The sequence below is a fragment of the Penicillium verrucosum genome, assembly GCF_028828655.1.
Source record: "Penicillium verrucosum strain IBT 35672 chromosome Unknown utg000001l_segment0_segment0, whole genome shotgun sequence".
Classification (NCBI taxonomy): Eukaryota; Fungi; Ascomycota; class Eurotiomycetes; order Eurotiales; family Aspergillaceae; genus Penicillium; species Penicillium verrucosum.
Genome location: NW_026643210.1, coordinates 12,430,437 through 12,443,320, shown reverse-complemented (window position 1 = coordinate 12,443,320; position 12,884 = coordinate 12,430,437). Strand labels below are relative to the sequence as shown.

General features: G+C 48.0%; 6 protein-coding genes across 6 annotated transcripts; 5 read left to right on the top strand and 1 right to left on the bottom strand.

Annotated features, from left to right (window-relative positions):
- Positions 1-388: 388 nt before the first annotated feature.
- N7516_004578 (F-box domain protein) lies at positions 389-3,112 on the top strand (the record flags this gene model as incomplete). The annotated part of the gene is made up of 3 exons (XM_057217298.1): positions 389-498; positions 594-1,251; positions 1,331-3,112. The coding sequence occupies 3 exons, from the start codon at positions 389-391 to the stop codon at positions 3,110-3,112; spliced, it is 2,550 nt and encodes an 849-aa protein (XP_057079181.1).
- Positions 3,113-5,655: 2,543 nt separating this feature from the next.
- N7516_004577 (uncharacterized protein) lies at positions 5,656-7,035 on the bottom strand (the record flags this gene model as incomplete). The annotated part of the gene is made up of 1 exon (XM_057217297.1): positions 5,656-7,035. The coding sequence occupies one exon, from the start codon at positions 7,033-7,035 to the stop codon at positions 5,656-5,658; it is 1,380 nt and encodes a 459-aa protein (XP_057079180.1).
- A 1,006-nt stretch (positions 7,036-8,041) lies between these two features.
- On the top strand, positions 8,042-8,308 carry N7516_004576 (uncharacterized protein; the record flags this gene model as incomplete). The annotated part of the gene is made up of 1 exon (XM_057217296.1): positions 8,042-8,308. One exon carries the CDS (start codon positions 8,042-8,044, stop codon positions 8,306-8,308), a length of 267 nt encoding a protein of 88 aa, XP_057079179.1.
- A 611-nt stretch (positions 8,309-8,919) lies between these two features.
- N7516_004575 (uncharacterized protein) lies at positions 8,920-9,618 on the top strand (the record flags this gene model as incomplete). The annotated part of the gene is made up of 1 exon (XM_057217295.1): positions 8,920-9,618. One exon carries the CDS (start codon positions 8,920-8,922, stop codon positions 9,616-9,618), a length of 699 nt encoding a protein of 232 aa, XP_057079178.1.
- A 1,112-nt stretch (positions 9,619-10,730) lies between these two features.
- Positions 10,731-11,088, top strand: N7516_004574 (uncharacterized protein; the record flags this gene model as incomplete). The annotated part of the gene is made up of 2 exons (XM_057217294.1): positions 10,731-10,950; positions 11,000-11,088. The coding sequence occupies 2 exons, from the start codon at positions 10,731-10,733 to the stop codon at positions 11,086-11,088; spliced, it is 309 nt and encodes a 102-aa protein (XP_057079177.1).
- An 869-nt stretch (positions 11,089-11,957) lies between these two features.
- N7516_004573 (putative malic acid transport protein) lies at positions 11,958-12,571 on the top strand (the record flags this gene model as incomplete). Its single annotated transcript, XM_057217293.1, is given in 2 exon segments — positions 11,958-12,248; positions 12,260-12,571. 2 exon segments carry the CDS (start codon positions 11,958-11,960, stop codon positions 12,569-12,571), a joined length of 603 nt encoding a protein of 200 aa, XP_057079176.1.
- Positions 12,572-12,884: the final 313 nt, after the last annotated feature.

Sequence of the window (12,884 nt, the reverse complement as noted above, 5' to 3'; positions counted from 1 at the left end):
AACTTCTTCAGTCTCTATATTGTTCTTTATTGATAATGTATGAAGTCACATTCTCTCTCCCCCGCAATCATTAACGCGGGGAGATAACTCCATAGTTGTGTGTCATTGTCAAAGCATATGGTCCTCATTACACCAATGTTGCACTGAATTGAGTTCCTGGTGCTGAAACTGCTGACATAATGTGTTTCTGCCTCAGGCTCTCTATATACTATTTTTATCTTTGGACTTGGCGTGGGCAATGCAGGCGATCGGCATAAGTTGATTCATTGATGCTGGTGTCCCGCATGGCCTTATGGGGCGATAAACTGCACAGCCACAAGGTCACCTTTTTTCTCAACCATGTCCACGGCGTGCTTGATCCGTTGTATGTAGGTAGAAAGTGGTGATTATGGAGGATACCTCCCTCTCCGAGGACCCTTTGGTCCAGCAAGCGGGCTCTCCTACATCGCCCAGCCCAAAGAGCTGCTTTGACCGGCTACCACTTAATGTGATCGAGCAGTAAGTTTTCTTTCACCCGGTACTCGCAACCTTGTGTTTGTCCGACCTGTGGCCCTAGGGTCAGTCATTGACTGTAATTCTTACCGAGTCAATAGCATCCTATATGCTTCCGATGCCAATACATTTGCATCGCTATCTCTGCTAAACCGAAGATGGAAGCATTCATCCGATTCCGCTGCATTGTATGCCTATCAGTTGTCACGTTGTTCATCCCTTTCCTGGTCTCGCGGGGTCATTCCTGAGGCAGAAAACCTCACTAAACTCAAGCGCCAATTTGTTAAAGAGGTCAGGCAGAACGCCTTTGATGCATTTCTACGGCCTCGGCAAACTCTCGTGCGGCTCCTTTCAAGTTCTATGAGCTCGTCAACGGCGTTCCCACAGGGCGAAGTTTTTCGATTCTCATTTTCAGGAAACGGTCAAATGGTTCTCTGCATCAGCTCTTCTCGCATTGTCATATTAGACGTGTCTACTGACCCAGTCATCGTCAAGCATGAGCTTAAGACTCGAAGACGGCCACTGGGAGCCACAATCCGTGATGATAGCTCTCTCATTGCTGTTTTATCTTCCACGCATCGAGTTCATATATACCAGCTTTCTGACGATGAAGCCAAACACATTCAAGTTATCACACTGAATGATGGTCCAAGGGACATCAAGTTCTCTCCAGCAGGTAGTGTGCTAGCATTAGCCTTCGAGGATAGTATCGAGGTATACGCTGTGGGTGAAGAGGCTTTGCCAACCGACCGCCGGGCGGTGCGTTGTCCCCGTGTCGATGCACTTTCATTTTCACCTGATGGAGCGATGCTTCTTGGCTTTTCAGATGAAGGTATAGTCACTATCACTCCTCCTTTCTATACTGAGACCGGAACGGACGCCTCACCCGGAGAACTCGAGATGCGAATGTGGACAACACAAATTCTCTTTCCTGAAACAATCTCTTGCCATATCACTCACATCTCCCTTTGTTGCTGGCCAAGAGGAAGCCGACGATCACTGGGTGATGGGATATGATGAACAATTGGGGGCGTTTAGGGCGCTTCAATTAAACAATAATGCGGGAATCGTTTATTTCGCCAGTCCATTCCTCGCAGGTGAATCCCGGGAAATGCGACCAAGCATGAGACCCGCCACGGATGATGCGGGAGAACTTTCTGCATTAGGGTTCCAAGATTCAGAACTATGGATATATGGGATGCCTAGCTTGGGCGCTAGTGAAATCACTGGTACCCAGGTTGGTGGTGGTCATCATTATGGAGGTTGTGCGCCTCGCGACAATCTAGCACAGCTTCAGAAGATCGTTCAACAACCTAAGATCTTGATCCGGGGGCGGCGGGTGAGTGACATGCACGGTATCACATCCGCTCATTGGGTACATTCTGACTCACGACGCCGTCGGAGACTCGTCGCGGTAGCGCCTGGTGGTGTGCGCTCACAGAACTTTGGCGAAGAAGATATCCCAGTTGACGGTGGTCGAATTCTCCTCCTTGATTTTGAGCGCTCTACCATGAACGGTGAAACGACTGAACTTGACATCGAAGTCGGAGAAAAGGCACCCAAGATTCTTATGGAGCCGGACTCCTCTTTGGACACGGAAGTGGAGCTTGAAAGAAGGCGAACACGACTACATCGTGGCGATACTGTTACAGCATTCGCAGCCCGCGGTAATTCAACAATTACTCGAGAATCCCGAGCTCTGCCACTTCACTTCCGCCGCAACAGTCTTGCAGTTCCCACCTCGCCAAGCGAGACTTCTCGAGTCGATATACTCGACCTTCCATATGACAATACGCAGCCTCGTTCCAGCACAGTCCTCCACCGAGCTGCTACTGTGGTTGCATCGACCCGTGGACGGTACGACCCTCGATATCGTAATTCCCACAACCCCCGACAGATTCCCCATGAAAGTGACGCCGATAATTGGGTGCCACCACCACCTCCTTACGAACGTGAGACGGTGGACCCATTGCCAGATGATCTACAACGAATGCTCCTTCCCCCGGTCAATGTCGCCAGCTCTACCCTTCACCCTGAAAGAGGACAAATCGCTCGTGTCGCGCAGCAACCAACCCGCCCTCGCCCACAGTCTGTCAATTTCCAGAGCCTAGGCACTACGACTGGGACAAGGCGCAGGGGAAGTTCCATTGGCAGAGACTTCAACCCAGATCAATTGGCCCCGCAAGATTCGTTCACGAACAACTTATCACCAGAACAGCCGCGATCTGCTTCGCGTCCACCTACGGCGATCCAACCCACCACGCCTACATTTGCTGTATATCCAGCTGAACTACCCCCACAAGAAAACACGATGCCTCTTCCATATTTGAGGGCCTCGGCACTGGGCGATGCACTTGGTGATGCCTACTTCCCATACTCTGTATCATCGCCAAACCTTCTCCATATCCCACAGCCATATGAAGAAGTACAGGGCACTGCAGTAGATGACGAGCATGAGATACCTCAGAGGCAAAGATCTTTCCGCAGGCGGGTTTCAACCGAACCCTCCAGCTTACCGCCGCCAACAAACGAGGAATGGCGCCGGCGCATTCAGGATTGGAACAATAACACAATTAAGGAGCGGCGTCGTAAACGAAGGGGGAAGTGCCATGTCATGTAGCTTTTTCTACCATATGTCCAATTCTCCATCTAGGATCGCTGTCAAATTATTAAATCAATTTTTTTTTTCAAGCGTAATGGTCAGATGTATCAAATAATGTAGGTGATGTACTTTAAACGACGCCATCAAGTGACGCTGTATAGTAACTACCCAACCACTATGCATGTATATTGCCTCATATCTGTTTCCATAATGGGTGATACACTAAGTTACCATATAGTTAGAGGTGCCTTTATGATGAGTTCTCCATTGTTGGCCCTGTTGCCACTCAAAAAAGCCATCGTTCTAGCAGTAGCCCGCCACTCCTTTGTACAAAGAGTGTCTTCAGAGGAAAATGACGAGTTACTTGCAACTACTATGTTTCCTTTCCCTTTGAGTCTAGTATAATTGGAGCACAGCTGCTCTTGAACGGGACCCTTACAGAAGCAACCATCAATTGCAACAAAACAATGGTATTCAATTGACCGAGGTGAGAAGACAGTCAAAAACCAACAAAAAAATAAAAGGCTATGCTTTGTGGGGTATCACTGAAACAACAAAAAAGGATCCGCCCCGTTGCAATGGGCGCGAGATCTGTACACAAAACACAAGAAACCCGCAGAACGCCTGAAACATGATATGCATGCTCAACCCAGTTTTAATATCCCCTTGTACCATGTCCCATATTTCATATCCCATCATGATCCGTAGACCATACACCAAACCCGGAGTTTAACCGGCTCAAGAAAGGAAACGCTGGGAGGACGATTGAATCAATGGAAGGAATCACCGGTCCTGGAAAAGCCCTAACAGTCAGCAAATGGAAAAAAACGAAGTTTAGACGACCATGACATACCAACAACTTCCAGCTTTTTGGAAAGGATATTTGGTTTTGCCCTTGTTTATTCCTCATCAAGGGTATTTGGATGCCCGGGGAGGATGAAGGTCGAAAGTGATTCCGAAGGTTGTCGGAATGTCTGTCCAGAAAAAACCTTATCCAAGGTCTGAAGAGAGGACAAACTTGTCAAGCAAAATTGCCGCACATGGAAAGTGGTTATGGACGTCAGAAGGATCATCCAGAGACCTGTTTCGGGGCCCGGAGAGTAAAAGATGTGTTGAATGAAACTGACGAAGACAGAAAGTGGGTATCCAGTGAAGACGCAAGGATATTAATGGTTTTCAAGAAGCTCCTTCACACAAAGACTTAGCTCAAGGCCCGTGGAGAGAAAGGAAAAAGCCAGAGAGCAGGTTGAATTGGCGAACGAGCATATCGTCAAGAAGATTTGTGATTTGGGAGTTGCTCCGCACTGGCGAAGTACAAAGTCATCGGTGATGGTTCACGTCTTCCAGTGAGATAATGTGCGAAAATCGTGGGAAGGAAGTCAAGATGATTGAATCGGAATCGGACTGAGGATCGACTCTTGGTTTTGTGTGGACTTGACAGGAAGCATGGTTGAAGTCGAAGTTCCGATTGATGCTCATGGCGTTCTCGATCCAGCAAAGGCTTGTTTCGTAGTCCGGCGGAGAACAGCTCGATCTGAATTGATCAGCAGATTTGTGGTGATGGTAAATTGACGTCGAATTGATTTGTTTTCTCGCAATGTTCGTCCAACTGAAGCAAGCTCAGTGGAAATCGATCTTCCTCCCCCCGCCCCCCTCTCTTTCAATCTTGAGGTGCAGAGAGGGGGGTTGTAAGGGCCGTGGCCGAGGGCCGGAGAACAGAAGTCAAATAGGCAAACCCCAGAGCCCAAACAACGGAAAAGCGAAGCAAAAGCGGCGTGAGACAAGAACGTCGCAACAGAGACAGACCCCCCGCCTCAAGTAAAAGTGAGAGTGAAGTGAGAGTGGATCCCTTATTTTGTGTGATTTTCTGTCGTAATTTTTTTCTCACTGTCTCTTTTTTTGGGGTTTTGTATTTTTTTGGGGGGACCCTGAAGTGAGATTGTCAGTGCTGGTGTCTCAAAAAGGATTTGGGGGAGTATACTCACACATTCAATCTCCGTCGTAATTTTTTTCTCACTGTCTCTTTTTTTGGGGTTTTGTATTTTTTTGGGGGGACCCTGAAGTGAGATTGTCAGTGCTGGTGTCTCAAAAAGGATTTGGGGAGGGGATACTCACATTCAACCTCAGTCGTAATTTTTTTCTCACTGTCTCTTTTTTTTTTTTTTTTTTTTTTTTTTTGGAAGCCTAAAATGAGCTTGTCAGTGCTGGTGTCTCAAAAAGGGTTCAGGGTTTGTCTGCGTACAGTCACCAATCACAGTCGTAATTTTTTTCTCACTGTCTCTTTTTTTGGGTTTTTGTGTATTTTCCTTTTTTTTTTTTTTTTTTTTTTTTTTTGAAGCATATTGGCCAGTCAACTCAATCTCCAACCCAACCACCATACGGAAAGCTTCTGAGGACGCTCGACGCGGCGGCCCCACGACAGCTTTGTACCAGCAAACAAAAGGGCTGCAGGACAGCCGAGAAAGACCTAAACAACCCTCCGAAGAGAGGAGGTCCTTCTGCAAGGTTGTCCCACTCAGACACATTTGTTGCTGGTACATGCCCCACCTCCACCGAAGCGTCTAGGCACGACGCTGTCGACGGCGACGGCGGCGGTGGTGCAGCTGGGGCGGAGCGTTCTCATCGGGCGTAGTCGTACCACAGTCTGCAGGAGGATCAATGCCCGCGGATGCGAACAAGGGAGCTGAAGAAGGAGGACCACTCTGCAGATCATCCTGCTCCGCCAGACGACCAGGAACGAAGACCGGAGCCAAAGCCGACAAAGGCGTCGAGCTCGAAGACATCGCAAGAGAAGCAGAAGCACTGGAAGCGTAAGAGGCTAGAACACTGGAGTGCTGTAGTTCCTTCTTTCCCTGTTGTGCTGCTCTCTTTGCTTCGCGACGTCTCTTTGCTTGCGACGGACGGTTCCTTCTTCCAGAGGACGCAGGGGTGGAATCAGGACGCTCATCATCCGCACCGTTACTAATCGGACCCTCAGCCGGAGCCGAAGGATCCTCAGAGTCGGAGGCGTAGAGAGCACTCGAGTTCCAAGGATGCCGAGAGACCAAGTCCGTGCGAGCGTCATCCGTAGTGTTCACCGGGTCAGTGGTATTGCAAGCCGATACTGGGACCAGTGCTTGCTCATCTCCCAGGCTTTCGAATATCCGGTGGACCCAGATACCTCCAGACCGAGAGAGAACCGACACATGAGACACAGATTCGGGACAACTGTCTGCGGCCATGACCCAAGAAAGAATGTCCTCGTCCGTTTCCTTTGGGCCCGCGATAAGACGATCCATCTCCTCGTCAAAGGAAGATGAATCGTCCTCGCCCACAAATTGCACACGTGCAATCTGCGGTTGGCCCTCGAGAAACTTCAGAGTCCAGTAAATCAAGGTATCAAGTCCGGAGCGCGATTGTCGTTGGTAAGCAATCAAAGCCCAAGGGATTTGTACCATACACCAAACACAGATGAACCACAACGTGGTGAGGAAGCCAAGGTGCTCGATCTTGGGTCTAATCACGATGGGGTTGATAAACCTCTGGGGTGCAGAGGATGTCACTCCCCCATCGCAAGACCGAGGCAAGACCGAGATGGGTACCGGGAACGGGGTTGGAAACCCAGACGGCATCTCATCAACCAGACCAGGCCGGATGATGAGATCCGTTTCAAGGCTAAGAACCAGAAAGTCCGTTGAGACGAGCACAAAGCCCGTCGAGTTTGCATACCCATGGCCAACGTGAGAAGGCGACTCCCATACAGGATGCTCGCCCTGGAAAACACCGCGCTGGGAGGCGGCAGTGTCCACCAGGTCACAGAAGGCCCACGACTCCACCGTCAGCTGGAATGAACCAGCCAGACGCCGCACGAACGACTGCTCTGGAGTAGTGAACCCCGGGATGGGGAACCACTGACTCCAGAGAGTCATGCCCACGAAGATCCCCAAGAAAGGGATCAACATGTTGAAATTTTTTATTTTTTTTTCTGCACAGGGAAGAGACAAAGTCATTAGCATATGCCAATACGAGACAATGGAAAGAGTCTGAGGTCTGAGATGGTAAGGTCTTACTTTTTTAAAAGAAAAAGAAAAAAAATGCCGGGAAGGCGAGGAGAGCAGAAAGAGCAGGAAGGTAACAGCGCAGGGGGCGCTGTTGAAAGCTGTGTTGGTGACTTGAGAAGAGAAGAGAGAGAGAGAAGAAAGAAAGAGAAAAGTGAGGGGGGAGGGGGATTTATAGGAGACACTGGGTGAGACCCTGGATCCCCAGAGGAAGGAACGATTGCCAAAAATGGAAGGAGGATTGCCAAAAATGGAAGGAAGGACTGATAGAAATGAAAGGAAGGACTGATAGAAATGAAAGGAAGGATTGATAGAAATCGAAGGAAGGATTGATAGAAATCGAAGGAACAATTGACACGAATGGGAGGAACAATTGGCACAATGGACACAATGGACACACGTTATGTGTCTCGACCATTGAACTTCCATTTCGGGAAGGGGTGACTAGCAGGGACGAGACAACACATTGTCCCCCAGGGCCAACTATTGAGCCTATTGAGCATGTTGCAATCTAAAATAGAGCCACTACTGAAAAGGGACCAAACGACTATTCAGCCTTAAGCTTGTTATCAAGACCAAGAGTACATTGCTGCAGGCTCTGGGCCTTGATACTTGGCTTCATAGATACTGGCTTGGGTCCATTGTGTAACTTGCAAACCAATAATAGCCTCACTGTTTCATTCCAACACTCGCATCGTAGATCATGAGAGATACATTGGGGATTAGATATGCCTAGCTACAAACACTATGAATAGCTGTAGTCCACCTAGTCAAAATATCGACCTTTGGGGGGGGGTTAGCTGTCTAGTCTCTTACTTTATATGGCATTGTGCTTGCCAGATCTAGTGCTGGCTCTATTTCTACCTTGTATAGATAGTACGACCGGAGTGACACCTTCTTCGTCGTCGATATGGCCATGGCATCGATGTGTCTCCGTGGGGGTGACACCGGTACCCCAGATGAGAACACCGGAGTCCTTGGGGAAATGCACAACAACTCAAGTCAACCAAACAGCACTTGTCAATCACCAGAATTGCAAATCACGGATGATCCAGGCTTTTCGGTCACCATCCCCAGACCAACAGGTGCTAGTGGACGTTCCGCAACCCGATTCCCTGTGACGATGACGGCCTCGATTGTCTCTTGCCCTCGTGCTCACGATCATTTACCGGTCTGAAACCCCTGCTCCGCCCCCAGCGAGTCGACAACGATAACCGCGGTGGAGGTTCACATGTCTGCTTTATGGCTACAATAACCCCTGGGGGTGTTCCAGGTACACTGTGATATGGATCCAGATGAAGCCACAGGGACTGACGAGCTCTTCGTCTGACAGGACCCGGAAGACCTTAATTTAAGGAGATTCTACTGTCAAATGTCCAGCTTGTCTGTGGAGTGTCATAACGATTCTGTATAGTGCAGACCAACATCAATTCAGGACGGATCACATCTTCGAATGGGTGTATTACCCCACCTGCTGACGAGCACTCCATCCTCGTAGCACTGCTCGAATGACTCTTTACCTCGTTCATTCTTTTATGCTCTATAAATTCCCCAGCATGATTGGTCTTTATTATGCCCTCTTTTGCACAATGGCTTTGATTGTACTCTTTGTTTCTTTTGTTCCTATATTCAGCTGGTTGGAACTATATAAGAATACTCGATACACCGCATCGTTTAAAGAACAACATCTCAACGATCTCACAAGAGACCCGAGTCGGTAAATAAGCACTTTACATACTCTTCCTCGACCTCAACTATTTTAGTAAGCTTAGAGCTAACTTCATCGCAATGACTCCCAAGTACCCCGGGTTTGAGCCGCAGGGCGATAGCTTACGACGATGGATGGAGGATGCTGATGAGCCTGGATGCCCTATTCCTAGGACCACACTTACTATCGACGACATTGATCCTAAGTTCTGGATTGTCGGTATCATCCCGCAGTTCCTTGAAGACGACTGGAGGTACTGGGCCGGTATTTTTGGCCTACCAGTTGATGACCCAGCAAGTAACCAGGAAGCTATTTATCGATTACAATCAGCCGTTAAACACAAAGGCGATCTTACACTTTGGATTGGTCGAACGGGACCAGGCGTGATATTCATGGACGATCTCAGGAGACAGCAGGTTCCCACGAACTTTTACATGTCCGAGTTTGCCAAGGCTTTCTATGAGTCTCATTTTCCTCTAGAGACCCTGAAGTACGTTATTGTTACTGATATCCGTCAAAAGCACACCAAGCCCTTCATTCAGGATCATATTTACAAATCCCGAGAGGGGCTGGAGTTTCCGCCCAAGGAGCCGCAAACTTGGGAGGCTCCTTCGCCGGAGTTTTCGGGCATTCTTGGTACTCCCATTGGTAAAGTTGTCGCGGCCTTTGTCTTGTGTGCATATGGTCAGGGAGTGAAACGGATTCCACGGATCGTGACATTCCATACCGGTGAAAACTCGAGTAAATACAACCTTCGGTTTGATATTGAGGATGTCTGATAATTTACCTTGATAGGCGTGGCTAACTCTCAGCAGCTGTTTTATCAGATATGGATGATTTTTTCTTTGGCGAGTGGGTGATTATATGTAAGCACTACTGACATTGTTCCAAGGTTATTAAGGGTGTGTTTATCTGCTATTTCAGTTGTGACATAAATGAATCTATCTATTTCGAAACAATCTTATTATGTAGAAGACATCCCATGGGACCAATAAGAGCATGAAATTGGTCTGGGTTCTGAACCCTGTAAAAACCGTTCATTTTCGACTCTTTGAATCAAGCCACCCTATACCTAGGTAGCCAACGAGGTGGCGGGATAAAGAGCGAATATCAAGTGGTCGTCGTAAGTATTATGTGTTTTGAGATAGTTTGACCGAGATGTGGATATTCCAAGGTTAACTTGTAGACGATTCATGGATCCGATCATTGTGTTAATAAAAGACTATGCCCTTGGCTGCTGCCTACAGGAGCACTCCTTCATTTTTTGCCCTTTTTTTTCTTTCTTTCGATTTGTATATACTAAACTTCAAATTTTGTTCCTTCAACCTGCTATATAAACCTGCTATATACACTTGAATTGACCAATGAAATTCTTACTTCTTCTGTAGTGTCGATGACAAGCTTTAAACTAAATCCATGGACCCGATATCGAAGCCACATCGATGCTATTTTTGGCATTGCTTTGTCAAATGCGACACAACCTGTAATTGGTGGATAGACTTATGTATATGTAGTGTTCAAACAATTGAGGGTTGTCTTGGGAAAAACATGGCCAATGGGATGGTTACATACAGAGACAACACATCAGATTGTAAATCTGAAGTATCGGGCACTTGCTTTGAAGTTTATTTCTTTTTCTTTTTTCTTTTTCTTTTTCTTTTTCTTTTTCTTTTTCTTCTTTTTTTCTCTTTTTCTTTCATCCCCTCTCTTTCTTCAACACTCGTTTCATCTACACCCTAGTCTAGCACCAGGGCATAGACATCTACGGTTCCCATATCGCGGAGGCTCTCTCCTCCATCATGCACTGACCCACTTACGATTCAAACTCCCATAGCAACACCAACTGCAATTACCCCGATCTTACTCAAGCCTTCTTTCTATTCTATTCACAATGGGACTCTCTAATGCAGCCGTCATTGTCATCGTCCTCGTCGCCTGTCTCGCAGCAACCGCACTGGGAGCATCGCTCTTTAAGCACTACAAACCTGCCGAAGGAGAGACCCCGTTCAGCCCCGGCTACGAGCAGAAAGTCTACATGGCCGAAGTGCGAGCTCGAGGGTTTGAAAGTCTGAGGCAGATCTCCTGGGGTAGACGAGACCTGGAATCTCGTTGTATGTTTCTGTGATTTCTTGCTCTGATCATCCCGCTGACATTGATTAGATCCTCTGGCGGGGCCGAGCTACTACCGCCCCCACACCTACACCGAAGACACCAACACCTACACGAAAGACACAGGGAGCAGCTCCTAACTTCTCCTTTTCTTTGCCCTTTTCTCACACTCACAAATCACACGGATATTTTCTGGGATGAACACGGGCGTTACACAAGGGAGAACTGGCGTTACATGGGGTTACAGTGATGATGGGTTCTTTTCGGGGGAAAAACACTGAGATGTGAATGGGTTCGGGTTTCAGGGGACTAGGCATATGCTTCGGGGTGATATTCTGATTCGGTCGGCCATGGTGGTTCGGACAATTTATCGTTCGAAATTATGACTTTTTATGGTATGAGGTGGCCCTGGATCTGCGCGCAACTCGTCTCAAAATTATTGCATTGCAGCGGATTTGCTTACATCTGTATTTGATATTCACAGTATGGCTCGAATAGAATCGAAAAAAAAATTATTTACATCTTTAACAAAAATGAAGCAATTGGGTGATCTGGAGATAGCTCTCGAGCTTTAGCCTTGGGTTGGGTGACGTCAAGATTAACCGAACTAGATATCCTCGAATTCATCAAAGACATGGTCAAATCAATCTCCGGTTCCAATTTGAGGGCGAATCGCACAAAACCACACATGTCAGATCAGCGAGGCCTCATTCCACCAGCGGGCCCGTTGTCTCGGGCCCTGTGAAATTTCTCGCTGTGGTTCATCGTTCCGCAAGGAACAGGGATAATAGCAGTGATACTCTATCGACTAAGTTACCAATTCAATGGGCTAACAACTCTCGCGACGATCTTATGGATCTACACCATCGTCTAGCTCGGTTTATTCCTCGTCCTCTATCTCTTACGCACATTCCTACACCCAAGATATGTCCTACATCAGCTACGGAACAACGGCGCCGAAACACTCTGCCTCTGCTACACCCCCATCGCCTTCACCTCAATCCTCCAGATGGCTGTCTTCAAATACGGAGACATAGCCGGATTGGCCATTTACATCCTGTGGTGGGTAAACACGGGCACGGACATAATCACCTGTATGGTGAGTCCATTCATGTGCCACAAGATGCAGCAGTCGGGCACACAGGCCTACATGCTAATGCCATTTCTTGTGGTATTGACCTCTAACGCAGGCAGCGGGGTTATCTGTCAGCCTGCGCGTATCGGTCCCCTACTCCAGGTCTCTGCCATCATCATCTCCCACCTCAAAATCGGGGCCGGCCTTAACCTCGTTAATTCGTTCGTCCGTTCCAGATAGCGGACATGGTGTACCACGATATGATTATGTACGGCCCTTACGGACAGGCTTCGGTCGCGCTCCAGGCTTTGGGCGAGGCGGTTATGGCCGGTAGCTTTGCGGGGTATGATCGCGGTCAGCTTCTGACTGCGAAAGCGGCTGGTCCCTTTGCTTTCATCGGCCATTTTATCGGTCTTCTTGTCTGTGTTTTCCACTGCCCTTTTGTTGATGCTCGTACTCGTATGGGTCATCATACAACTCCTGACCATGAAGGGCATCGTGACAGGGCGAGTCTCGGGGCTGGATCACGGATGGAGAAAACGATATGACGATCGACGGCCTGCAATAATCAAAGAAGCGTGAAACATCCCAATGCCTCCGGTTGGGTTCCGGAATCTCGTAGTATCACCATGTAATATTGGCGGACAGCATGTTCGACTCCACCGATCTTCAATCACAGCCCTGGAGGGCACTCGGGGTCTGCCTTATTATAAATTAAGCTATTCACTTCCGAACATCCGCTGATGTCATCAGATTGGAAAAAATGTAGACCACCAGACAGCTTTCGGCACTACAAACAGCCGACTCCTATAGGAGTTTTTCCCTTCTTTTTTTTTTTTTTTTTTGGTGGGCAAACTTCAA